This window comes from Nerophis ophidion, linkage group LG23, assembly GCF_033978795.1.
Source record: "Nerophis ophidion isolate RoL-2023_Sa linkage group LG23, RoL_Noph_v1.0, whole genome shotgun sequence".
NCBI classification, from domain to species: Eukaryota; Metazoa; Chordata; class Actinopteri; order Syngnathiformes; family Syngnathidae; genus Nerophis; species Nerophis ophidion.
Window position 1 is genome coordinate 42,503,365 of NC_084633.1, and position 24,598 is coordinate 42,527,962.

The window sequence follows — 24,598 nt, forward strand, 5'->3', positions numbered from 1 at the left end:
TCAGATTTGTAAACTTAGGACATTTTAATAATTTCTGGTAATATTAATTTTTACTTCTAGTGTTTTTTCTTACAATATTTACCACTTAAAAAAAATTCCAATACAATATTACAACTAAAATTGGTTTTAAAAAATATGAAATTTTAATAATTTCTGTTAATATTAATTTTCACTTTTAATGTTTTTTCTTACAATATTTACCACTTTAAAAAAAAAACAATATTACAACTCAAATTTGGTAAAAAATATGACATTTTAATAATTTCTGGTAATATTAATTTTCACTTCTAGTGTTTTTTCTTACAATATCACCACTTAATGAAATCCAATAGAATATTACAACTCAGATGTGTAAAACTATGAAATTTTAATAATTTCTGGTAATATTTATTTTCACTCCTAGTGTTTTTCTTACAATATTTACCACTTTTAAAAAAATACAATTAAATATTACAACTCAAATTCTTTAAATCTAAGACATTTTAATAATTTCTGGTAATATTTATTTTTACTCCTAGTGTTTTTCTTACAATATTTACCACTTAAAAAGAAAAATACAATACAATATTACAACTCAGATTTGTAAAATGAGGACATTTTAATCATTTCCGGTAATATTAATATTCACTCCTAGTGTTTTTCTTACAATATTTACCACTTAAAAAAAATTTCCAATACAAAAAATTAGGACATTTTACTAAATATTACCAGAAATTGTAATAATTTCTGGTAATATTTATTTTCGCTCTTAGTGTTTTTTCTTACAATATTTACCACTTAAAAAGAAAATTCCAATACAATATTCCAACTGAGATTTGTAAAATGAGGACATTTGAATCATTTCTGGTCATATCCCGCCACCGATGAACCTCCGCTTTCTTTGCTCAGACGTCCGGTTTCCGTTACCCCCGCCCGGCCTCCGTGCCGCCGTCCCCGGCCCTGTCTCGCCACTCGTCCCCGCACCACAGCGACGTGGAGGACAACGAGGAAGACGAACGCTACGACGAGGATCTGGAGGCGGAGAAGGACCGGATGAACATTCGGCAGCCCTACACGCTGCCGTTCAAAAACAAAGCGGCCGGCGTCTACAGGGCCGACGGCGACGGCGACGGCGACGCCAAGGAGAAAAACTGACACGCCCACTTCACGCTAAAACTCGCCCGTACACTCGTAGCGCTTAGTCGTCGTTACTTACCTCCAATACGGTGAATGTTCCCAGCCGGTGTGTAGCTCGCTTTGAAAATCACACCAGCAGTGCAATACTTTAGTTTTCAAGGCCACCGATCCAACGTTGAACATTGATATCGCAGATCTGTCGGAAATCAGCAACAATGATATCGGCTTGCATCTGAAATATGCGATACGACATCTAAATGTCCTCCAATAAACACACCGTTTCGTCTGTTCTACTTAAGTCATTTACAAAAAGTAAGCATGTCAGGCTACTTAGGAGCTCGCAGCTACACAGCAGCTAAGCACACAATAGCACACCCGCTAGACATAGGTAATAATCATAAAACAGTAAGACACAATTATAGTTGCACACATTCAAACTCTCCAGCAACAAACGTGTCCGCATCATTCAGCATACCACTGAGGAACAAAACACCCCCTCACAAGCATCTTTTCTTCTTTGAAGTCATTTTGCTTAGTCTAGACCAGGGATTCCCCGACCGGCGCCACGCGGGACAAATTTGGCCCGCCGTGTCCTTTGGTCTTGCCCGCCAAGTCTAACACGCGTCCTTCACGGCATGTCTGCCAGGCTGTGCTGTAAAAAAATAGAATAAAGTCCGGTAGATTTTACAGTAAAAAAACGGCTGCTCAGTCACCAGAATTTTAAGCTACAAACAAAGGTACAGTTTTTTTTATATACAGTAACTTGGTGTAGAAGCTACCGTATCTTTTATGGTCAACTTCTGGTGACTGAGCTGCCAGTTTTTTTTAAATCCTATTATCTATGGATTTTAAAAAAATGATATTTTTTTTTTGCAGGGATTTAAGGTACCCTGCTCTAGGGTAAAACTGTGACTTTTTGAGGCTGTGTGGAAAAGGATCACTTTGGCCGACCGGCATGGCTTGCCCACGTCCTTCAATGAAAACCTCAACACTTTGACATTTAACATCCTCCACATCCCTCATGTGGAAACTTTGAAAGGGATTGGATGAAATATCTACAACATACTGCTGGCAAAACACTTGGAGAGGGCGAAAACTATGAAAGTGATCGGATAAAATCTTTAGAAAAAACTGGTGACAGAACACATGCAGAGGGCAGAAAGGTTGAAAGTGATTGGATGAAATATGTAGGACGGACTGGTGGCAAAACACCTGCAGAGGGCGAAAACTTTGAAAGTGATCGGATCAAAAATCTAGAAGAAACTGGTGACAAAACACCTTGAGAGGGCGAAAACTTTGAAAGCGATTGGATAAAATATCTAGAACTGGTGAAAAAACACCTGGAGAGGGCGAAAACTATGAAAGTGATCGGATAAAATATTTAGAAAAAACTGGTGACAGAACACCTGAAAAGGGCGAAAACTTTGAAAGTGATCGGATAGAATATCTAGAACTAACTGTTGGAAAAACACCTGGAGAGGGCGAAAACTTTGAAAGCGATCGGATAAAATATCTAGAAGAAACTGGTGACAGAACACCTGTAAAGGGGGAAAACTTTGAAAGTGATTAGATGAAATATCTAGAAGAAACTGGTGAAAGAACACCTGGAGAGGGCAAAAACTTTGAAAGCGATCGGATGAAATATCTAGAACTAACTGGTCGCAAAACACCTGGAGAAGGCGAAAACTTTGAAAGTGATTGGATAAAATATCTAGAAGAAACTGGTGAAAAAATACCTGGAAAGGGCGAAAACTTTGAAAGCGATCGGATGAAATATCTAGAAGAAACAGGTGACAAAACACCTGGAGAGGGCAAAAACTATGAAAGTGATCGGATAAAATATTTAGAAAAAACTGGTGACAGAACACCTGAAAAGGGCGAAAACTTTGAAAGTGATCGGATAAAATATCTAGAACTAACTGTTGGAAAAACACCTGGAGAGGGCGAAAACTTTGAAAGCGATCGGATGAAATATCTAGAAGAAACTGGTGACAGAACACCTGTAAAGGGCGAAAACTTTGAAAGCGATCGGATGAAATATCTAGAAGAAACTGGTGACAGAACACCTGTAAAGGGCGAAAACTTTGAAAGCGATCGGATAAAATATCTAGAACTAACTGGTGGCAAAACACCTGGAGAGGGCGAAAACTTTGAAAGTGATTAGATGAAATATCTAGAAGAAACTGGTGAAAGAACACCTGGAGAGGGCAAAAACTTTGAAAGCGATCGGATGAAATATCTAGAAGAAACTGGTGACAGAACACCTGTAAAGGGCGAAAACTTTGAAAGCGATCGGATGAAATATCTAGAAGAAACTGGTGACAGAACACCTGTAAAGGGCGAAAACTTTGAAAGCGATCGGATAAAATATCTAGAACTAACTGTTGGAAAAACACCTGGAGAGGGCGAAAACTTTGAAAGCGATCGGATGAAAAATTTAGAAGAAACAGGTGACAAAACACCTGGAGAGGGCAGGAACTTATCAGAAAATGATCTTTTTGAATGTTTTGAAGTTAAAAACGACCATGAAAGACAAGAGTTGTACAGAATCTCATTTTGCTAAATGAGACTAAATCCTCACTGGCGCTGCTGTTACAGCACGGTAAAAAACACTGTTTGGCCCGCAGACCACTGGCACAGTTTTGGGGCTTCCTGGTTCTAGCCTTTTCCAATTTTGCACGCCACAAAAGTGGTAAGTTTGACTGCTGCTGACACCAGGTCGATACGCTCCAGGACACCCGGCTCGTCTTGCATACTTTCTGCCCGGACACTCCTCTCGACCATCGCGTCACGCTTCTACTGCCGAGACCTAAAAACACTCCTGTGAGGTCGAGTCTTTCCACGCCTTCTCTTCTTATTTCCAACCCACAACGGAAAGAAAATGTGAAAACAGGCAAAAATGTCGCTCTTTTTGCGGGTTTTCCTTTTTCTTCCCAGGCCTTAAACCTGCACTGATCTGGTGTGTGTGTGTGTGTGTGTGTGTGTGTGTGTGTGTGTGTGTGTGTGTGTGTGTGTGTGTGTGTGTGTGTGTGTGTGTGTGTGTGTGTGTGTGTGTGTGTGTGTGTGTGTGTGTGTGTGTGTGTGTGTGTGTGTGTGTGTGTATTTATTGCAGAGAGGAAGTGATGCAAGTTTCAGGGAGGAGAGAAATGTGCTGTGCTTCCTTCTCTGTGAGACTTAGAGCGTCGCTAACACTGTTGAAGTAATAAAAAAAAGATGGCGTGTCTTCCACTGATATTTTTTATTTTGTCCACAGCCACTTGTCCTCCAGTTCTCTTTTTCTTGCTGGAACTTCTTCTTCCTTCCTGGCTTCAGCACAAGTAAACTCTTCCTCCATGACCTTTGCAAACTGCACACGGTAGAACAACAAAGGTTTTATTGAGTAAAGCAGAGTCTTATAAAAGTATTCACCTCCTCCTTCCTGGGATATTTCATCACTCCATTGTTTACGATATTTAAATATGTTCAATGTCATTTGGCTTTTTGGCACAAATGAGTTTCAATTATTGAAAACCTATCAAGTTAAGTCCGTATTTAGTAGATAATATGAGTCCAGGGGGGTTCAAAGTGAAAGATTCTAAAAATCCATCCATCCATCATCTTCCACTTATCCGAGGTGGGGTCGCGGGGGCAGCAGCCTAAGCAGGGAAGCCCAGACTTCCCTCTCCCCAGCCACTTGGTCTAGCTCCTCCCGGGGGATCCTGAGGCGTTCCCAGGCCAGCCGGGAGACATAGTCTTCCCAACGTGTCCTGGGTCTTCCCCATGGCCTCCTGTTGGTCGTACATGCCCTAAACACCTCCCTAGGGAGGCGTTCGGGTGGCATTCTGACCAGATGCCCAAACCACCTCATCTGGCTCCTCTCCATGTGGAGGAGCAGCGGCTTTACTTTGAGTTCCTCCCGGATGGCAGAGCTTCTCACCCTATCTCTAAGGGAGAGACCCGCCACACGGCGGAGGAAACTCATTTGGGCCGCTTGTACCCGTGATCTTATCCTTCCAGTCAAAACCCAAAGCTCATGACCATAGGTGAGGATGGGAACGTAGATCGACCGGTAAATTGAGAGCTTTGCCTTCCGGCTCAGCTCCTTCTTCACCACAACAGATCGGTACAACGTCCGCATTACTGAAGACGCCGCACCGATCCGCCTGTCGATCTCACGATCCACTCTTCCCCCACTCGTGAACAAGACTCCTAGGTACTTGAACTCCTCCACTTGGGGCAGGGTCTCCTCCCCAACCCGGAGATGGCACTCCACCCTTTTCCGGGCGAGAACCATGGACTCGGACTTGGAGGTGCTGATTCTCATTCCGGTCGCTTCACACTCGGCTGCGAACCGATCCAGTGAGAGCTGATTCTAAAAAGACTAGTACAAAAAAACAAACATAAGTGGAATAAAAGCGCAAACTAACAAGAAAAAGTTGACACAGATAACACAAAAGCAGTTTTAAGTTTGTCATTGCTCAAATAATAATAATGAATCAAAATCAATGTTATGAAATATTGACTTCATTAAAGCTCCAATTGCTTCACATCAAATATTCCACTTTGAAATATGTTTAGGGGAAAATGTTGCATATTTTGTGTTTGCTTTCTAAAAACCAAGGAAAAAAATGTATAATGGAAGGCTAGAGCTGAAGTTGATAGAAATGTAAGTATTAGAAGTAAAGAAGAAGAAAAAAAGTCATGTGTGACCAACTTTCCAACAGTCTATGCTGCCCCCTTCTGGCTTCTGAGACGCAATGACGTAGCTACGTATTAGCTTTAGGTGTTGTTAGCTAACATCAGCCCTTTGGACTGTTGGCGTTAGCCGTCATTGAATGTTTATTCCACGGTAACAACATCTTCTCCAGGACTGCTTGTGTGTGCACGTACGTGTTGCTGACGCCGGGCTGAGTGACCGCCAATCACTTGCTTGTTGAGAAAATTGGAGCATTTTCACATGGAGGTGTTCTGTAAAAGCGGGCCTAAGGTCTTCTTGCTATATTTTTTTACCTTTGAAAAATGTAACTGTGAGGAAGTCGCAAACAGCACCTTTAATAAGTTTGGCCCTTCTGGGTCCTCGAGACATTTTTCTGCAATTGTTTTCACAGGTCCTCAGGATCTTTAACATTTACCAAACTTAAAGGGAGCCCTAAGGGTAAAAAACAATAATAATACAGTATATTTATTTGATTGGTTTTAAAATGGAAAAATAATAATATGCTTTGATTTTTCAGTGTGCAGCCCTCTGGAAAAAGTTTAAACACCCCTAATATAAACGTATAATCACTACGGATGCTTTAAAAAACGTGCGGCTCTTATGTATTCCCATTCTAAATCCATTTTTAAAAATCTATTAAAAAACAAAAAATTTAATCAAGAATACATCTTAAAAAGACGTTTAGTGGCCATCTTTGCGCCTACTTTTGTACCCAATAAACTGTTTTAAAAAGGTTTTATAGCAATGTTTGAAGCCTCTTTTGTGGGAATCTGCTGGATTGAAGAATGGCCTTGAATCAATTTGAATGTGGAGTTGTAAGACCCCTGATATCGGCCTCAAGATGTCATCAGGAGTGACATCTCACTATTCAGTTGGATTCTTGCCCGGTGATTACATTCACAATTGATTTTTGATTGAATTATTTGGTATAAAAATGAGAGGTAAGAGAATCTGCTTTTGGCTGCTGCCGTATCGTCTGCTCTGCAATCTGCCCGACCAAAGGTCCTGACCAAAGGTGAGGGCCGGTAAATTGAAAGCTTGGTCTTCCTCTTCATGAGACGGCAATTCTGAGTCAGATCCGCCTGTGGATCTCACAACTCCCTTTTTCCACTTGGGAAGAACAGCCTGAAGTACTTTCAACTCTCAAGTGGGAGAACTCCAACCATGTCTGGGCAAGAACCATGGGCTCACACTTGGAGGTGCTGATTCTCATCCCAGTCGCTTCACACCGATCCAGTGAAGCCTGACGATTCCAACCCGATGAAGCCATCAGGACCACATCATCTGCAAAAAGCAGAGACCTAATCCTGCAGCCACCAAACCGGAACCCCTCAACGCCCTGACTGCGCCTACAAATTCTGTCCTTAAAAGTTATGAACCGAATGGGTGACATAGAGCAGCCTTGGTGGAGTCCAGCCCTCACTGGAAACAGGTCCGACCTCCTTTCGGCAACGCTGACCAAGCTCTGACACTGATCAAACAGTCCAATTCTACGTACCTGTAAACATTTCCAGAGAAACTCCGTAGAATGTCCCCAAAACACATGAGGACTGCCGTATAACCTCAAAGACCTTCCAGAGAGTGTAGAAAGCACACTGCTCTTCCTGAATCAGAGGTTCGATTATCCGGTGGACCCTCCTCTCCGGTACCCATGAAACCAAGACGGCTGAAGATAGTTGGAACACACCATCTGGTCCCCCTTATTAAGAAAGGTCTGCCAATCCAGAGACACCACCAACACCGCCAACCACGTCATCCCCACAACATCCAGTCTTTAGAAATTAATCTTTGGGGTTCTGACACTGAGGATCTTTTTGACAACCTTAGCGCCCTCAACTTGAGAGATAGAGAACCGAGTCCCTAAGCACTGGTTCCTCATAGGAAGACGTGTAGGTCCTTCCACCGGCCCGCAACATCCCAAATAGAGGTGAGCAGCCCACGATAAGTGCATTGTATCCTATTCCTGTTTCCGTTCCAAACTCCTCCTGTTTTTGCCCCAGGGACTTCCAAAACTACATTGCACTTGGCCTATTTGGTATTTGTCAGTTACCTCTGAAGTGCCATGGACAAAAGGCCCTGATAGGACAGGCACCAACCACCTTGCAGCCACAGGGGCATGAAACATGGGCCACTCGGGCTCGGATGTATTTTGCCTCCCTCGGAACATGGTCGAAGCTCTCCTGGTGGTTGGAATTTAAACTCTGTCTGAATCGAGACCCTGCTCGATTGTTCTAAGCAGATCCTCGTTTTGGCTTCAAAGTCTGACCTGCATCCTGTCCCCAGGTGGTAATCAGTTGACAGCTTCGCCCCGTCTTCCATTCGGATTGTCCAAGAGCAGACACCTCCAGAGGACTGTTTCCAGAAACTGAGTCTGACTATCCAGCCAGAACTTCTTCACCTGGCGCACCAGCTCAGGCTCATTCTCCCCCAGAGAGGTGGTATCCCAAATTTCGAAACCTATTTTCTACAGCAGAGGATCGGGCCTCCAGCGTCCCTGCTTTCAGCTGTCACTCAACTCACAATGCACCTGAACCATCTGGTCCTTCCAATGAGCGGTTAGCCCATTGGAGAGGGAGGGGGACCCACGTTGCCTCTTCGTGCCGTGCCCGGCCAGGTCCCTTAGGAGAAGGCCGGCCACCAGGCGCTCGCCATCGAGCCCAACTCAAGGTGGGTCTCCAGAGACCAGCATCCCCCTCCACCTCTGTAACTGAACGCAGTATATTAGTTCTTAAAATAGATCAAAAAACATTTCTAAGGAAGTGCATTGTCAAACTCTGCCAAGTTGCTCCAGGATAGGGTGTTCCAAATTCCAATCCATGATGTCATTCCATAGTAGGTTAGGCAACAACACACATGCAGAAACATGTGTGTGTCTTTGAATAGACCGTGGTCACAACAGCCCTGGCGCAGGATCCATTCTGCACATTTCATTCAGCGTAGCACCATGACAGGTGAGTGACTCTCTCTCAATTACCTGTACCGGTACTGGATTGTTGCCTACGGGTCAACCCTCACAGTTGGGCATTAGAATCCTCTTATTTTTCGAATGTGCAGGTCTACCTCGCGACGAGCCTAATAATGACATTTGAGCATTTCGATTCTTTTCTCGCTGACATTTTGAAAACTTACCAAGTAGACTGCTCCAAAAGGAGTTGTATGTTGCACTACCGGTTACAGCACCAAGTCGGGCTGGATTCCTCCTCACTGTGCGCACAGAGAAGCCGTCCGGGCCCGTCACTTCCACTTCCACCACATGATAGTCGCTCAACCTGCCGGGCGAGAAGAACCAGAGCATCGGATTCCCAGGTCAAAGGTTGCAAACGAGGAGACTCACGCCGTGTCGGACACGATTTCCCCTCGGACGCCGTCGAAGCCCAGGTTCCCAGCAGCCACCGCCGCCGCCGCCATGGTGTTGACGTTGTTGGGCGCCAGGGGGCACAGTTGGGCTACCGAGCCACTGAACAAAACCCGCCTGCCCTCGCCTTCGGTCCACTCAGGCCGGACGTCTCCTGCCAGCCGGAAGCAGGACGGATGTTTGGACATTCTTACAAACAAATCCTGCGGACAGAAGGATGGCGTGAAGGACTTGGTGGTGACATTTGCTCAATGGCCTAAGTCCTTACGGACGCCCTAAAACCATGCCAAGCAAGGGCAAGTCCACTTTCACCTTTAGGGCCTGGCTGTCGTTCAGCCTCTGGATGTCCTGACCGGCCCACAACGCACCACTGGGGACGTAGAGCGTCCTCCCAGATTGCTGAGCCGCCTGCCGCAGTTTCTCATTCAGCTGATGATCGGCGAGGGCTGAGGGAGAACCCACCTGCAGGAGTGAGGACCACCTTTTGTTTCAAGTCAGAACAAGTACTCTTGCTGTATAGAGGATCTTGGACCTGTGTAAAGTGCCGCCTCAAAACTGAAGTCCTGTCTCTAACAAGAGTGAGCTGGTGTTTTTAAGAGTATACTGCAAAAAATGCTAGTCAAAGATCCTCTATAAAACAAGACTTCTATTTTGGTTTTAAGGACATTCTTCAGAAGTGCTAGTCAAAGATCTTCTATAAAACACGTCAAGTCAATTATATAGCGCTTTTTCTCTGGTGACTTGAAGTGATTTACTTGGGGAAACCCATTATCTACGCCTAAGTTACATTGAAGGCAGTGTGGGAGCAAGGCAGCTGAAGTTTCTTGCTCAAGGACACAACGGCAGTGAAGCTGGATTCCAACTGGGAACCCTCACGTTTCTGGCCGTCCGCTCTATCATCTGAGCCACGCCACCCCACAACAATATTGTGTTTTTAAGGACGTACCTCAAAAACGCTAGTCAAAGATCCTCTATTAAAGAATAGTTCTATTGTGTGTTAAACATCTACTGCAAAATTGCTAGTCAAAGATGCTCTATATACCAAAAGTACAGTACTTTAAATACATCAGCCAAAGATCCTCCATATGAGATGAGTTATTTTTTGGATCTTTGACTAGCGCTTTTAAAGTACATACTTAAAAACACCAGTGAAGTCTTGTTATATAGAAAATCTTTAACCAGCATTTTTTGAAGTATATCTCTAAAGACCTACCTGCGCTTCTGTTTTTCAAGTATGCCCAGAGAGATCTTTGACTAGTTTTTTTGAAAGTACGCCCTTAAAAACCCCAAAGAACTCTTAGATATAGAGGATTTTGACTTGTATTTTTGCTGTAAGTCCTTAAAAATACCAGAGTACTCTTGCCATGAGAGGATCTTTGACTGAGATTTTCGTGGTAGGTCCTTAAAAAACACCGGAGCACTTTTGTTACACAGAGGATCTTTGACTATCGTTCTGAATTACGACCTTAAAAACACAATTGAACTATTGTTTATAGAGGATCTTTGACGAGCTTTTTTATGTATGCCCGTTAAAACACTATCTCTTGTTTTATAAAAGATCTTTGATTATCATTTTTGAAGTACGCCCGTTAAAACACGATACATCTATTCTTTTATAGAGGATCTTTGACTAGCGTTTTTGAAGTGTGTCATTTGAAAAACACCAGAGGATTGTTCTTATTGTGGATATTTGACTAGCGTTTTTGATGTACACCCGTTAAAATACAATTTATCCTCTGTTTTATAGAGGATCTTTGACTTGCGTTTTTCAATCATGTCCTTTAAAAACACCAGAGGATTGTTGTTATAGTGGATCTTTGACTCGCTTTTTTGAAGAATGTCCTTTAAAAACACCAGAGGATTGTTGTTATAGAGGATCTTTGACTACCATTTTTGAAGAACGTCCTTTATAAACACCAGAGGATTGTTGTTATAGAGGATCTTTGACTAGCATTTTTGAAGAATGTCCTTTAAAAACACCAGAGGATTGTTGTTATAGAGGATCTTTGACTAGCATTTTTGAAGAACGTCCTTTAAAAACACAAGAGGATTGTTGTTATAGAGGATCTTTGACTAGCTTTTTTGAAGAATGTCCTTTAAAAACACCAGAGGATTGTTGTTATAGAGGATCTTTGACTAGCATTTTTGAAGAACGTCCTTTAAAAACACCAGAGGATTGTTGTTATAGAGGATCTTTGACTAGCATTTTTGAAGAACGTCCTTTAAAAACACAAGAGGATTGTTGTTATAGAGGATCTTTGAGTAGCTTTTTTGAAGAAAGTACTTCAAAAACACCAGAGGATTGTTATAAAGGATCTTTGACTCGCTTTTTTGATGAATGTCTTTTAAAAACACCAGAGGATTGTTGTTATAGAGGATCTTTGACTAGCACTTTTGAAGGAGAGCCCTCTAAAAACACCAGAGGATTGTTGTTATAGAGGATCTTTGACTAGCATTTTTGAAGACGTCCTTTAAAAACACAAGAGGATTGTTGTTATAGAGGATCTTTGACTAGCTTTTTTGAAGAATGTCATTTAAAAACACCAGAGGATTGTTTTTATAGAGGATCTTTCACTAGCTTTTTTGAAGAAAGTACTTCAAAAACACCAGAGGATTGTTATAAAGGATCTTTGACTACCTTTTTTGATGAACGTCTTTTAAAAACACCAGAGGAATGTTATAGAGGATCTTTGACTAGCACTTTTGAAGGAGAGCCCTCTAAAAACACCAGAGGGTTGTTGTTATAGAGGATCTTTGACTAGCATTTTTGATGAACGTCCTTTAAAAACACCAAAGGATTGTTATTATAGAGGATCTTTGAGTAGCTGTTTTGAAGAATGTCCTTTAAAAACACCAGAGGATTGTTGTTATAGAGGATCTTTGACTAGCTTTATTGAATAAAGTACTTCAAAAACACCAGAGGATTGTTATAAAGGATCTTTGACTAGCTTTATTGAATAAAGTACTTCAAAAACACCAGAGGATTGTTATAAAGGATCTTTGACTAGCTTTTTTGATGAATGTCTTTTAAAAACACCAGAGGATTGTTGTTATAGAGGATCTTTGACTAGCACTTTTGAAGGAGAGCCCTCTAAAAACACCAGAGGATTGTTGTTATAGAGGATCTTTGACCAGCATTTTTGAAGAACGTCCTTTAAAAACACCAGAGGATTGTTGTTATAGAGGATCTTTGACTCGCTTATTTGAAGAATGTCCTTTAAAAACACCAGAGGATTGTTTTTATAGAGGATCCTAGACTAGCTTTTTTGAAGAAAGTACTTCAAAAACACCAGAGGATTGTTATAGAGGATCTTTGACTAGCTTTTTTGATGAATGTCCTTTAAAAACACCAGAGGATTGTTATAAAGGATCTTTGACTCGTTTTATTGATGAATGTCTTTTAAAAACACCAGAGGATTGTTGTTGTAGAGGATCTTTGACTAGCACTTTTGAAGGAGAGCCATCTAAAAACACCAGAGGATTGTTATAGAGGATCTTTGACTAGCATTTTTGAAGAACGTCCTTTAAAAACACCAGAGGATTGTTGTTATAGAGGATCTTTGACCAGCATTTTTGAAGAACGTCCTTTAAAAACACCAGAGGATTGTTTTTATAGAGGATCTTTGACTAGCTTTTTTGAAGAAAGTACTTCAAAAACACCAGAGGATTGTTATAAAGGATCTTTGACTACCTTTTTTGATGAATGTCTATTAAAAACACCAGAGGATTGTTGTTATAGAGGATCTTTGACTAGCACTTTTGAAGGAGAGCCCTCTAATAACATCAGACGATTGTTGTTATAGAGGATCTTTGACTAGCATTTTTGAAGAACGTCCATTAAAAACACCAGAGGATTGTTGTTATAGAGGATCTTTGACTAGCACTTTTGAAGGAGAGCCCTCTAATAACATCAGACGATTGTTGTTATAGAGGATCTTTGACTAGCATTTTTGAAGAACGTCCATTAAAAACACCAGAGGATTGTTGTTATAGAGGATCTTTGACTAGCATTTTTGAAGAACGTCCTTTAAAAACACCAGAGGATTGTTGTTATAGAGGATCTTTGACTAGCATTTTTGATGAACGTCCTTTAAAAACACCAGAGGATTTTTGTCATAGAGGATCTTTGAGTAGCTGTTTTGAAGAATGTCCTTTAAAAACACCAGAGGATTGTAGTTATAGAGGATCTTTGACCAGCGTTTTTGAAGGAAAGTCATTTAAAAACACCAGAGGATTGTTGTTATAGAGGATCTTTGACTGCCTTGTGCTCTTGCACCGCCATACTGGATTGTTGACTCATTTTCAGTAGATGGTGAGTCTGACTCTGCATAGATGCACGCTGACTACTCTTAAATATCTCTATGGTATCCTCCCTTGAGACTATAAAGCTAGAAATAGTTTTGGACGCACACTTTGTAGTGGAACACAATCATCAGCTCAGCAACAACTCACCAGCAAATGAGAGCCAGACAGGAAGTGGAGCCCAAATTCTTGGACCACCTGAGGATGGCACACCTCTACGATGAGGTCACATGACCTGCAAGAGAAAATCCTGGTCATTCCAGGTAAGCAAGGAATGTTTTGTAACTGCTGAACATGCTGGCTGGAATGTCCGAGGTGGGTGGATCTTGGAAGGCTTCAAACGGGATGAGAAATGTGGGATGTGCACTAGATCCTGTATTTCACATTCAGTAGTTTAACTGTCCAAGGTGTGTGGAGTGTGTGGATGGTAGTTTGATTGTCCAAGGTGTGTGGAGTGTGTGGATGGTAGTTTGATTGTCCAAGGTGTGTGGAGTGTGTGGATGGTAGTTTGATTGTCCAAGGTGGGTGGATGTTGGAAGGCTTCAAACGGGATGAGAAATGTGGGATATGCACTAAATCCTATATTTCACATTCGGTGTGTGGATGGTAGTTCAACTGTCCGAGGTGGGTGGATCTTGGAAGGCTTCAAATGGGATGAGAAATGTGGGGTATGCACTAGATCCTGTATTTCACATTCAGTGTCAATAGGAGGAAATCCCGGGAAAACTGGAATTTTGGGAAAGGGAAACATGTTTTGTGTTGAATAAATGTGGGGAGTTGTGTGTGTGTGTGTGTGTGTGTGTGTGTGTGTGTGTGTGTGGAGGGTGGAAAGGTCGGAATCAGGTTTCAAAAGGGCGCACAATTTTGATCATTTAGGGCATTGTACAACGATGAATACATCCAATGGGAATTTGGAAACTATTGATGCTAACACAATTGTCCAAGATGTCAGAATGGGTTGGTGTTGGAATTTTTTGAATTGATTGAAAAATGTTGAGGTAGTAACAGTTTGAACTAAGAAAGTTGAGGTAGTAACAGTTTGAACTAAGAAAGTTGAGGTAGTAACAGTTTGAACTAAGAAAGTTGAGGTAGTAACAGTTTGAACTAAGAATGTTGAGGTAGTAACAGTTTGAACTAAGAAAGTTGAGGTAGTAACAGTTTGAACTAAGAATGTTGAGGTAGTAACAGTTTGAACTAAGAATGTTGAGGTAGTAACAGTTTGAACTAAGAATGTTGAGGTAGTAACAGTTTGAACTAAGAATGTTGAGGTAGTAACAGTTTGAACTAAGAATGTTGAGGTAGTAACAGTTTGAACTAAGAATGTTGAGGTAGTAACAGTTTGAACTAAGAATGTTGAGGTAGTAACAGTTTGAACTAAGAATGTTGAGGTAGTAACAGTTTGAACTAAGAATGTTGAGGTAGTAACAGTTTGAACTAAGAATGTTGAGGTAGTAACAGTTTGAACTAAGAATGTTGAGGTGTAGTAACAGTTTGAACTAAGATGTTGAGGTAGTAACAGTTTGAACTAAGAATGTTGAGGTAGTAACAGTTTGAACTAAGAAAGTTGAGGTAGTAACAGTTTGAACTAAGAATGTTGAGGTAGTAACAGTTTGAACTAAGAATGTTGAGGTAGTAACAGTTTGAACTAGAAAGTTGAGGTAGTAACAGTTTGAACTAAGAAAGTTGAGGTAGTAACAGTTTGAACTAAGAAAGTTGAGGTAGTAACAGTTTGAACTAAGAAAGTTGAGGTAGTAACAGTTTGAACTAAGAAAGTTGAGGTAGTAACAGTTTGAACTAAGAAAGTTGAGGTAGTAACAGTTTGAACTAAGAATGTTGAGGTAGTAACAGTTTGAACTAAGAATGTTGAGGTAGTAACAGTTTGAACTAAGAATGTTGAGGTAGTAACAGTTTGAACTAAGAATGTTGAGGTAGTAACAGTTTGAACTAAGAATGTTGAGGTAGTAACAGTTTGAACTAAGAAAGTTGAGGTAGTAACAGTTTGAACTAAGAAAGTTGAGGTAGTAACAGTTTGAACTAAGAATGTTGAGGTAGTAACAGTTTGAACTAAGAATGTTGAGGTAGTAACAGTTTGAACTAAGAAAGTTGAGGTAGTAACAGTTTGAACTAAGAAAGTTGAGGTAGTAACAGTTTGAACTAAGAAAGTTGAGGTAGTAACAGTTTGAACTGAGAATGTTGAGGTAGTAACAGTTTGAACTAAGAAAGTTGAGGTAGTAACAGTTTGAACTAAGAAAGTTGAGGTAGTAACAGTTTGAACTAAGAATGTTGAGGTAGTAACAGTTTGAACTAAGAAAGTTGAGGTAGTAACAGTTTGAACTAAGAATGTTGAGGTAGTAACAGTTTGAACTGAGAATGTTGAGGTAGTAACAGTTTGAACTGAGAATGTTGAGGTAGTAACAGTTTGAACTAAGAAAGTTGAGGTAGTAACAGTTTGAACTAAGAATGTTGAGGTAGTAACAGTTTGAACTAAGAAAGTTGAGGTAGTAACAGTTTGAACTAAGAAAGTTGAGGTAGTAACAGTTTGAACTAAGAAAGTTGAGGTAGTAACAGTTTGAACTAAGAATGTTGAGGTAATAACAGTTTGAACTAAGAATGTTGAGGTAGTAACAGTTTGAACTAAGAATGTTGAGGTAGTAACAGTTTGAACTGAGAATGTTGAGGTAGTAACAGTTTGAACTAAGAAAGTTGAGGTAGTAACAGTTTGAACTAAGAATGTTGAGGTAGTAACAGTTTGAACTAAGAAAGTTGAGGTAGTAACAGTTTGAACTAAGAAAGTTGAGGTAGTAACAGTTTGAACTAAGAAAGTTGAGGTAGTAACAGTTTGAACTAAGAATGTTGAGGTAATAACAGTTTGAACTAAGAATGTTGAGGTAGTAACAGTTTGAACTAAGAATGTTGAGGTAGTAACAGTTTGAACTGAGAATGTTGAGGTAGTAACAGTTTGAACTAAGAAAGTTGAGGTAGTAACAGTTTGAACTAAGAAAGTTGAGGTAGTAACAGTTTGAACTAAGAATGTTGAGGTAGTAACAGTTTGAACTAAGAAAGTTGAGGTAGTAACAGTTTGAACTAAGAATGTTGAGGTAGTAACAGTTTGAACTAAGAATGTTGAGGTAGTAACAGTTTGAACTAAGAAAGTTGAGGTAGTAACAGTTTGAACTAAGAATGTTGAGGTAGTAACAGTTTGAACTAAGAATGTTGAGGTAGTAACAGTTTGAACTAAGAAAGTTGAGGTAGTAACAGTTTGAACTAAGAAAGTTGAGGTAGTAACAGTTTGAACTAAGAAAGTTGAGGTAGTAACAGTTTGAACTAAGAAAGTTGAGGTAGTAACAGTTTGAACTAAGAAAGTTGAGGTAGTAACAGTTTGAACTAAGAAAGTTGAGGGTAGTAACAGTTTGAACTAAGAAAGTTGAGGTAGTAACAGTTTGAACTAAGAATGTTGAGGTAGTAACAGTTTGAACTAAGAATGTTGAGGTAGTAACAGTTTGAACTAAGAAAGTTGAGGTAGTAACAGTTTGAACTAAGAAAGTTGAGGTAGTAACAGTTTGAACTAAGAATGTTGAGGTAGTAACAGTTTGAACTAAGAAAGTTGAGGTAGTAACAGTTTGAACTAAGAAAGTTGAGGTAGTAACAGTTTGAACTAAGAAAGTTGAGGTAGTAACAGTTTGAACTAAGAAAGTTGAGGTAGTAACAGTTTGAACTAAGAATGTTGAGGTAGTAACAGTTTGAACTAAGAATGTTGAGGTAGTAACAGTTTGAACTGAGAATGTTGAGGTAGTAACAGTTTGAACTAAGAAAGTTGAGGTAGTAACAGTTTGAACTAAGAAAGTTGAGGTAGTAACAGTTTGAACTAAGAATGTTGAGGTAGTAACAGTTTGAACTAAGAAAGTTGAGGTAGTAACAGTTTGAACTAAGAATGTTGAGGTAGTAACAGTTTGAACTAAGAATGTTGAGGTAGTAACAGTTTGAACTAAGAAAGTTGAGGTAGTAACAGTTTGAACTAAGAATGTTGAGGTAGTAACAGTTTGAACTAAGAATGTTGAGGTAGTAACAGTTTGAACTAAGAATGTTGAGGTAGTAACAGTTTGAACTAAGAATGTTGAGGTAGTAACAGTTTGAACTAAGAATGTTGAGGTAGTAACAGTTTGAACTAAGAATGTTGAGGTAGTAACAGTTTGAACTAAGAAAGTTGAGGTAGTAACAGTTTGAACTAAGAATGTTGAGGTAGTAACAGTTTGAACTAAGAATGTTGAGGTAGTAACAGTTTGAACTAAGAATGTTGAGGTAGTAACAGTTTGAACTAAGAATGTTGAGGTAGTAACAGTTTGAACTAAGAATGTTGAGGTAGTAACAGTTTGAACTAGAATGTTGAGGTAGTAACAGTTTGAACTAAGAATGTTGAGGTAGTAACAGTTTGAACTAAGAATGTTGAGGTAGTAACAGTTTGAACTAAGAATGTTGAGGTAGTAACAGTTTGAACTAAGAATGTTGAGGTAGTAACAGTTTGAACTAAGAATGTTGAGGTAGTAACAGTTTGAACTAAGAATGTTGAGGTAGTAACAGTTTGAACTAAGAATGTTGAGGTAGTAACAGTTTGAACTAAGAATGTTGAGGTAGTAACAGTTTGAACTAGAATGTTGAGGTAGTAACAGTTTGAACTAAGAATGTTGAGGTAGTAACAGTTTGAACTAAGAATGTTGAGGTAGTAACAGTTTGAACTAAGAATGTTGAGGTAGTAACAGTTTGAACTAAGAATGTTGAGGTAGTAACAGTTTGAACTAAGAATGTTGAGGTAGTAACAGTTTGAACTAAGAATGTTGAGGTAGTAACAGTTTGAACTAAGAATGTTGAGGTAGTAACAGTTTGAACTAAGAATGTTGAGGTAGTAACAGTTTGAACTAAGAATGTTGAGGTAGTAACAGTTTGAACTAAGAATGTTGAGGTAGTAACAGTTTGAACTAAGAATGTTGAGGTAGTAACAGTTTGAACTAAGAATGTTGAGGTAGTAACAGTTTGAACTAAGAATGTTGAGGTAGTAACAGTTTGAACTAAGAATGTTGAGGTAGTAACAGTTTGAACTAAGAATGTTGAGGCAGTAACAGTTTGAACTAAGAATGTTGAGGTAGTAACAGTTTGAACTAAGAATGTTGAGGTAGTAACAGTTTGAACTAAGAATGTTGAGGTAGTAACAGTTTGAACTAAGAATGTTGAGGTAGTAACAGTTTGAACTAAGAATGTTGAGGTAGTAACAGTTTGAACTAAGAATGTTGAGGTAGTAACAGTTTGAACTAAGAATGTTGAGGTAGTAACAGTTTGAACTAAGAATGTTGAGGTAGTAACAGTTTGAACTAAGAATGTTGAGGTAGTAACAGTTTGAACTAAGAATGTTGAGGTAGTAACAGTTTGAACTAAGAATGTTGAGGTAGTAACAGTTTGAACTAAGAATGTTGAGGTAGTAACAGTTTGAACTAAGAATGTTGAGGTAGTAACAGTTTGAACTGAGAATGTTGAGGTAGTAACAGTTTGAATTAAGAAAGTTGAGGTAGTAACAGTTTGAACTGAGAATGTTGAGGTAGTAACAGTTTGAACTGAGAATGTTGAGGTAGTAACAGTTTGAACTGAGAATGTTGAGGTAGTAACAGTTTGAACTAAGAAAGTTGAGGTAGTAACAGTTTGAACTGAGAATGTTGAGGTAGTAACAGTTTGAACTAAGAAAGTTGAGGTAGTAACAGTTTGAACTAAGAATGTTGAGGTAGTAACAGTTTGAACTAAGAAAGTTGAGGTAGTAACAGTTTGAACTAAGAATGTTGAGGTAGTAACAGTTTGAACTAAGAAAGTTGAGGTAGTAACAGTTTGAACTAAGAATGTTGAGGTAGTAACAGTTTGAACTAAGAATGTTGAGGTAGTAACAGTTTGAACTAAGAAAGTTGAGGTAGTAACAGTTTGAACTAGAATGTTGAGGTAGTAACAGTTTGAACTAAGAAAGTTGAGGTAGTAACAGTTTGAACTAAGAATGTTGAGGTAGTAACAGTTTGAACTAAGAAAGTTGAGGTAGTAACAGTTTGAACTAAGAATGTTGAGGTAGTAACAGTTTGAACTAAGAAAGTTGAGGTAGTAACAGTTTGAACTAAGAATGTTGAGGTAGTAACAGTTTGAACTAAGAATGTTGAGGTAGTAACAGTTTGAACTAAGAAAGTTGAGGTAGTAACAGTTTGAACTAAGAATGTTGAGGTAGTAACAGTTTGAACTAAGAAAGTTGAGGTAGTAACAGTTTGAACTAAGAAAGTTGAGGTAGTAACAGTTTGAACTAAGAATGTTGAGGTAGTAACAGTTTGAACTAAGAATGTTGAGGTAGTAACAGTTTGAACTAAGAAAGTTGAGGTAGTAACAGTTTGAACTAAGAAAGTTGAGGTAGTAACAGTTTGAACTAAGAATGTTGAGGTAGTAACAGTTTGAACTAAGAAAGTTGAGGTAGTAACAGTTTGAACTAAGAAAGTTGAGGTAGTAACAGTTTGAACTAAGAAAGTTGAGGTAGTAACAGTTTGAACTAAGAAAGTTGAGGTAGTAACAGTTTGAACTAAGAATGTTGAGGTAGTAACAGTTTGAACTAAGAAAGTTGAGGTAGTAACAGTTTGAACTAAGAATGTTGAGGTAGTAACAGTTTGAACTAAGAAAGTTGAGGTAGTAACAGTTTGAACTAAGAATGTTGAGGTAGTAACAGTTTGAACTAAGAAAGTTGAGGTAGTAACAGTTTGAACTAAGAAAGTTGAGGTAGTAACAGTTTGAACTAAGAATGTTGAGGTAGTAACAGTTTGAACTAAGAATGTTGAGGTAGTAACAGTTTGAACTAAGAAAGTTGAGGTAGTAACAGTTTGAACTAAGAAAGTTGAGGTAGTAACAGTTTGAACTAAGAATGTTGAGGTAGTAACAGTTTGAACTAAGAAAGTTGAGGTAGTAACAGTTTGAACTAAGAAAGTTGAGGTAGTAACAGTTTGAACTAAGAAAGTTGAGGTAGTAACAGTTTGAACTAAGAATGTTGAGGTAGTAACAGTTTGAACTAAGAAAGTTGAGGTAGTAACAGTTTGAACTAAGAATGTTGAGGTAGTAACAGTTTGAACTAAGAAAGTTGAGGTAGTAACAGTTTGAACTAAGAATGTTGAGGTAGTAACAGTTTGAACTAAGAATGTTGAGGTAGTAACAGTTTGAACTAAGAATGTTGAGGTAGTAACAGTTTGAACTAAGAATGTTGAGGTAGTAACAGTTTGAACTAAGAATGTTGAGGTAGTAACAGTTTGAACTAAGAATGTTGAGGCAGTAACAGTTTGAACTAAGAATGTTGAGGTAGTAACAGTTTGAACTAAGAATGTTGAGGTAGTAACAGTTTGAACTAAGAATGTTGAGGTAGTAACAGTTTGAACTAAGAATGTTGAGGTAGTAACAGTTTGAACTAAGAATGTTGAGGTAGTAACAGTTTGAACTAAGAATGTTGAGGTAGTAACAGTTTGAACTAAGAATGTTGAGGTAGTAACAGTTTGAACTAAGAATGTTGAGGTAGTAACAGTTTGAACTAAGAATGTTGAGGTAGTAACAGTTTGAACTAAGAATGTTGAGGTAGTAACAGTTTGAACTAAGAATGTTGAGGTAGTAACAGTTTGAACTAAGAATGTTGAGGTAGTAACAGTTTGATCTGAGAATGGTTATATTGGAATTTCAGGAAATTTGGGTGTGATGGGCGTGGCCTGTGCGCCTGCGGGGAAGGGGTGTGGCAGGGCCGGCCTCGAGGTTGGTGATAGGTGATTGGATGACACAGCTGAAAGTGTTTGTCTAATCACCTGTCGCTCTGTAAAAGGCCGCGGTCGGGAGGCAGGGGAGAGACGGACAGATAGTTGCTGAAAAGCAGAAGGACATTTGCAAAAAGACAAACAATTGCTGGAAAGCAAAAAGATTTCTTGAAAAAATAAAGCATTGTCAAAGGTGAACAAAGGTGAACAAAGGTGAACAAAGTCTGTCATGTGCGTCCCTGGTGGTCCAGAGAACCCGGAAGCAAGAGTCTTCCACAACTTGGGAAGTTCATTGAAAAGATAACTTTTGTTGTCTGAACACAGAAGAATGTTCTGAAGGTGGAAAGGTCAAAACATGACAAAATGTGGACTGCGAAATCTGTTTAGGAAAAGGGTTAACACAAGAGGCCGGCTGTGACCTTTAGAGGGCTGTGACCTTTAGACGGCTGTGACCTTTAGAGGGCTGTGACCTTTCAGATGGCTCTGACCTTTAGACGGCTGTGACCTTTAGAGGGCTGTGACCTTTAGAGGGCTGTGACCTTTAGACGGCTCTGACCTTTAGACGGCTGTGACCTTTAGACGGCTGTGACCTTTAGACGGCTGTGACCTTTAGACGGCTGTGACCTTTAGACGGCTGTGACCTTTAGAGGGCTGTGACCTTTCAGATGGCTCTGACCTTTAGAGGGCTGTGACCTTTAGAGGGCTGTGACCTTTAGAGGGCTGTGACCTTTAGACGGCTCTGACCTTTAGACGGCTGTGACCTTTAGACGGCTGTGACCTTTAGACGGCTGTGACCTTTAGACGGCTGTGACCTTTAGACGGCCCTGACCTTTCAGATGGCTCTGACCTTTAGACGGCTGTGACCTTTAGACGGCTCTGACCTTTAGACGGCCCTGACCTTTCAGATGGCTCTGACCTTTAGACGGCTGTGACCTTTAGACGGCTGTGACCTTTAGACGGCTGTGACCTTTAGACGGCCCTGACCTTTCAGATGGCTCTGACCTTTAGACGGCTGTGACCTTTAGACGGCTCTGACCTTTAGACGGCCCTGACCTTTCAGATGGCTCTGACCTTTAGACGGCTGTGACCTTTAGACGGCTGTGACCTTTAGACGGCTGTGACCTTTAGACGGCCCTGACCTTTCAGATGGCTCTGACCTTTAGACGGCTGTGACCTTTAGACGGCTGTGACCTTTAGACGGCCCTGACCTTTCAGATGGCTCTGACCTTTAGACGGCTGTGACCTTTAGACGGCCCTGACCTTTCAGATGGCTCTGACCTTGAGACGGCTGTGACCTTTAGACGGCTGTGACCTTTAGACGGCTGTGACCTTTAGATGTCTCTGACCTTTAGACGGCTGTGACCTTTAGACGGCTGTGACCTTTCAGATGGCTCTGACCTTTAGACGGCTGTGACCTTTAGACGGCTGTGACCTTTAGATGTCTCTGACCTTTAGACGGCTGTGACCTTTCAGATGGCTCTGACCTTTAGACGGCTGTGACCTTTAGACGGCTGTGACCTTTAGATATCTCTGACCTTTAGACGGCTCTGACCTTTAGACGGCTGTGACCTTTCATATGGCTCTGACCTTTAGACGGCTGTGACCTTTAGACGGCTGTGACCTTTAGATGGCTCTGACCTTTAGACGGCTGTGACCTTTAGACGGCTGTGACCTTTAGACGGCCCTGACCTTTCAGATGGCTCTGACCTTTAGACGGCTGTGACCTTTAGACGGCTGTGACCTTTAGATGTCTCTGACCTTTAGACGGCTGTGACCTTTCAGATGGCTCTGACCTTTAGACGGCTGTGACCTTTAGACGGCTGTGACCTTTAGATGTCTCTGACCTTTAGACGGCTGTGACCTTTCAGATGGCTCTGACCTTTAGACGGCTGTGACCTTTAGATATCTCTGACCTTTAGACGGCTCTGACCTTTAGACGGCTGTGACCTTTCATATGGCTCTGACCTTTAGATGGCTCTGACCTTTAGACGGCTGTGACCTTTAGACGGCTGTGACCTTTAGAGGGCTGTGACCTTTAGACGGCTGTGACCTTTAGACGGCTGTGACCTTTAGACGGCCCTGACCTTTCAGATGGCTGTGACCTTTCAGATGGCTCTGACCTTTAGACGGCTGTGACCTTTAGACGGCTGTGACCTTTAGACGGCTGTGACCTTTAGATGTCTCTGACCTTTAGACGGCTGTAACCTTTCAGACGGCCTTGACCTTCAGACGGCTCTGACATTTGGACGGCTGTGACCTTTAGACGGCTCTGACCCTTCAGATGGCTGTGACCTCTAGACGGCTGTGACCTCTAGACGGCTGTGACCTTTAAACGGCTGTGACCTTTAGACGGCTGTGACCTTTAGACGGCTGTGACCTTTAGACGGCTCCATGCTTAGTTTTTCTTCATCTTGGCTTCTACTTGGACCAGGTCAGACAGGTGGACTCCCCCCTCCTAAAAGGGGGCGGGGCCCCAGTAACAGACTACTTCCTTAGCATGTAGAGCACATGCTGTTAGCGAGGAGTTAGCTACCTGTCCGCGAAAGACGACAGGTCCGCAAGTACCAGCTCATCCGGAACCAAACCTCGGAGCTTTGTGGGGTTCCGGTTCCAAACGAAGGCCAGGGTCAAGCCCGCAGAGTCCCCCTCTCCAAGGATCCGTTCCACCAAGTACTGCCCTGTGCAGCACAGCCAAAGACAGCCGTCACATTTCCAGGACTTTGTAGGACCGCTTGTAGTCTGACGTTCTTCACACCCAGATGTCCGAAGCCCACAACGCCGATGCGGCGAGAAGTCGGCGGCGTTGCCATTTTGTCGCGATGTCGCTTGCGGGCGTTGTGAGGATCACAGCAGGAAGGCTGACTGACACTCAGGCTTGGGGGGGAGGCAACAGTACAAAGTTTCACCCGTTAATCATTCACACACACACACACACACACACACACACACACACACACACACACACACACACACACACACGCGCACGCACGCACGCACGCACGCACGCACGCACACACACACACACACGCACGCACGCACGCACGCACGCACACACACACACACACACACACACACACACACACACACACACACACACACACACGCACACACACACACACACACTATTGTACTTGTTACCTTCTAGAGAGCTGAGAATAGATAGATAGATAGTACTTTATTGATTCCTTCAGGAAAATTTAGATTCCAGCAGCAGTGTACAGAGTTGAGATCTATTTAAAAAAAGTAAAAAGTAAATAATGGGGGTTTAAATGGAAACAAAACAGAGAAATATTACAATAAGAATAAAGAATAAAAAGCAACAATGGGAATAAA

General features: G+C 40.9%; 3 protein-coding genes across 12 annotated transcripts in view; 2 read left to right on the forward strand and 1 right to left on the reverse strand.

The window, feature by feature from the left end:
• Positions 1-4,344, forward strand: part of gys1 (glycogen synthase 1 (muscle)) — a 64,314-nt gene extending 59,970 nt beyond the window's left edge. For 2 of the 4 annotated variants that reach the window (XM_061884708.1, XM_061884709.1), the window contains exon 16: positions 889-4,344. In XM_061884708.1, coding sequence (XP_061740692.1) covers positions 889-1,134 — 246 coding nt within the window. In that variant the 3' untranslated portion in view covers positions 1,135-4,344. The remainder of the gene's footprint in view (positions 1-888) is intronic. The other 2 variants (XR_009803840.1, XR_009803841.1) reach the window with 2 other exon arrangements.
• aspdh (aspartate dehydrogenase domain containing) lies at positions 4,089-24,124 on the reverse strand. 3 transcript variants are annotated; one of them, XM_061884715.1, is made up of 7 exons: positions 24,021-24,124; positions 23,799-23,943; positions 13,620-13,704; positions 9,480-9,629; positions 9,147-9,370; positions 8,942-9,081; positions 4,089-4,462 (listed from the first exon to the last, which is right to left on the reverse strand). In XM_061884715.1, exons 1-7 carry the CDS (start codon positions 24,073-24,075, stop codon positions 4,425-4,427), a joined length of 837 nt encoding a protein of 278 aa, XP_061740699.1. In that variant the 5' UTR covers positions 24,076-24,124; the 3' UTR covers positions 4,089-4,424. The 3 variants fall into 3 exon arrangements, with proteins under 3 accessions (XP_061740699.1, XP_061740698.1, XP_061740696.1); XM_061884714.1 differs by lacking the exon at positions 4,089-4,462 and adding an exon at positions 4,470-5,476; XM_061884712.1 differs by lacking the exon at positions 4,089-4,462 and having other exon boundaries at positions 5,483-9,081.
• The window catches only part of tmem86b (transmembrane protein 86B), a 32,908-nt gene continuing 16,923 nt past the window's right edge, over positions 8,614-24,598 (forward strand). For 2 of the 5 annotated variants that reach the window (XM_061884716.1, XM_061884718.1), the window contains exon 1: positions 8,614-8,763. The gene's annotated coding sequence lies outside the window, so the exon portion shown is untranslated. The other 3 variants (XM_061884720.1, XM_061884717.1, XM_061884719.1) reach the window with 3 other exon arrangements.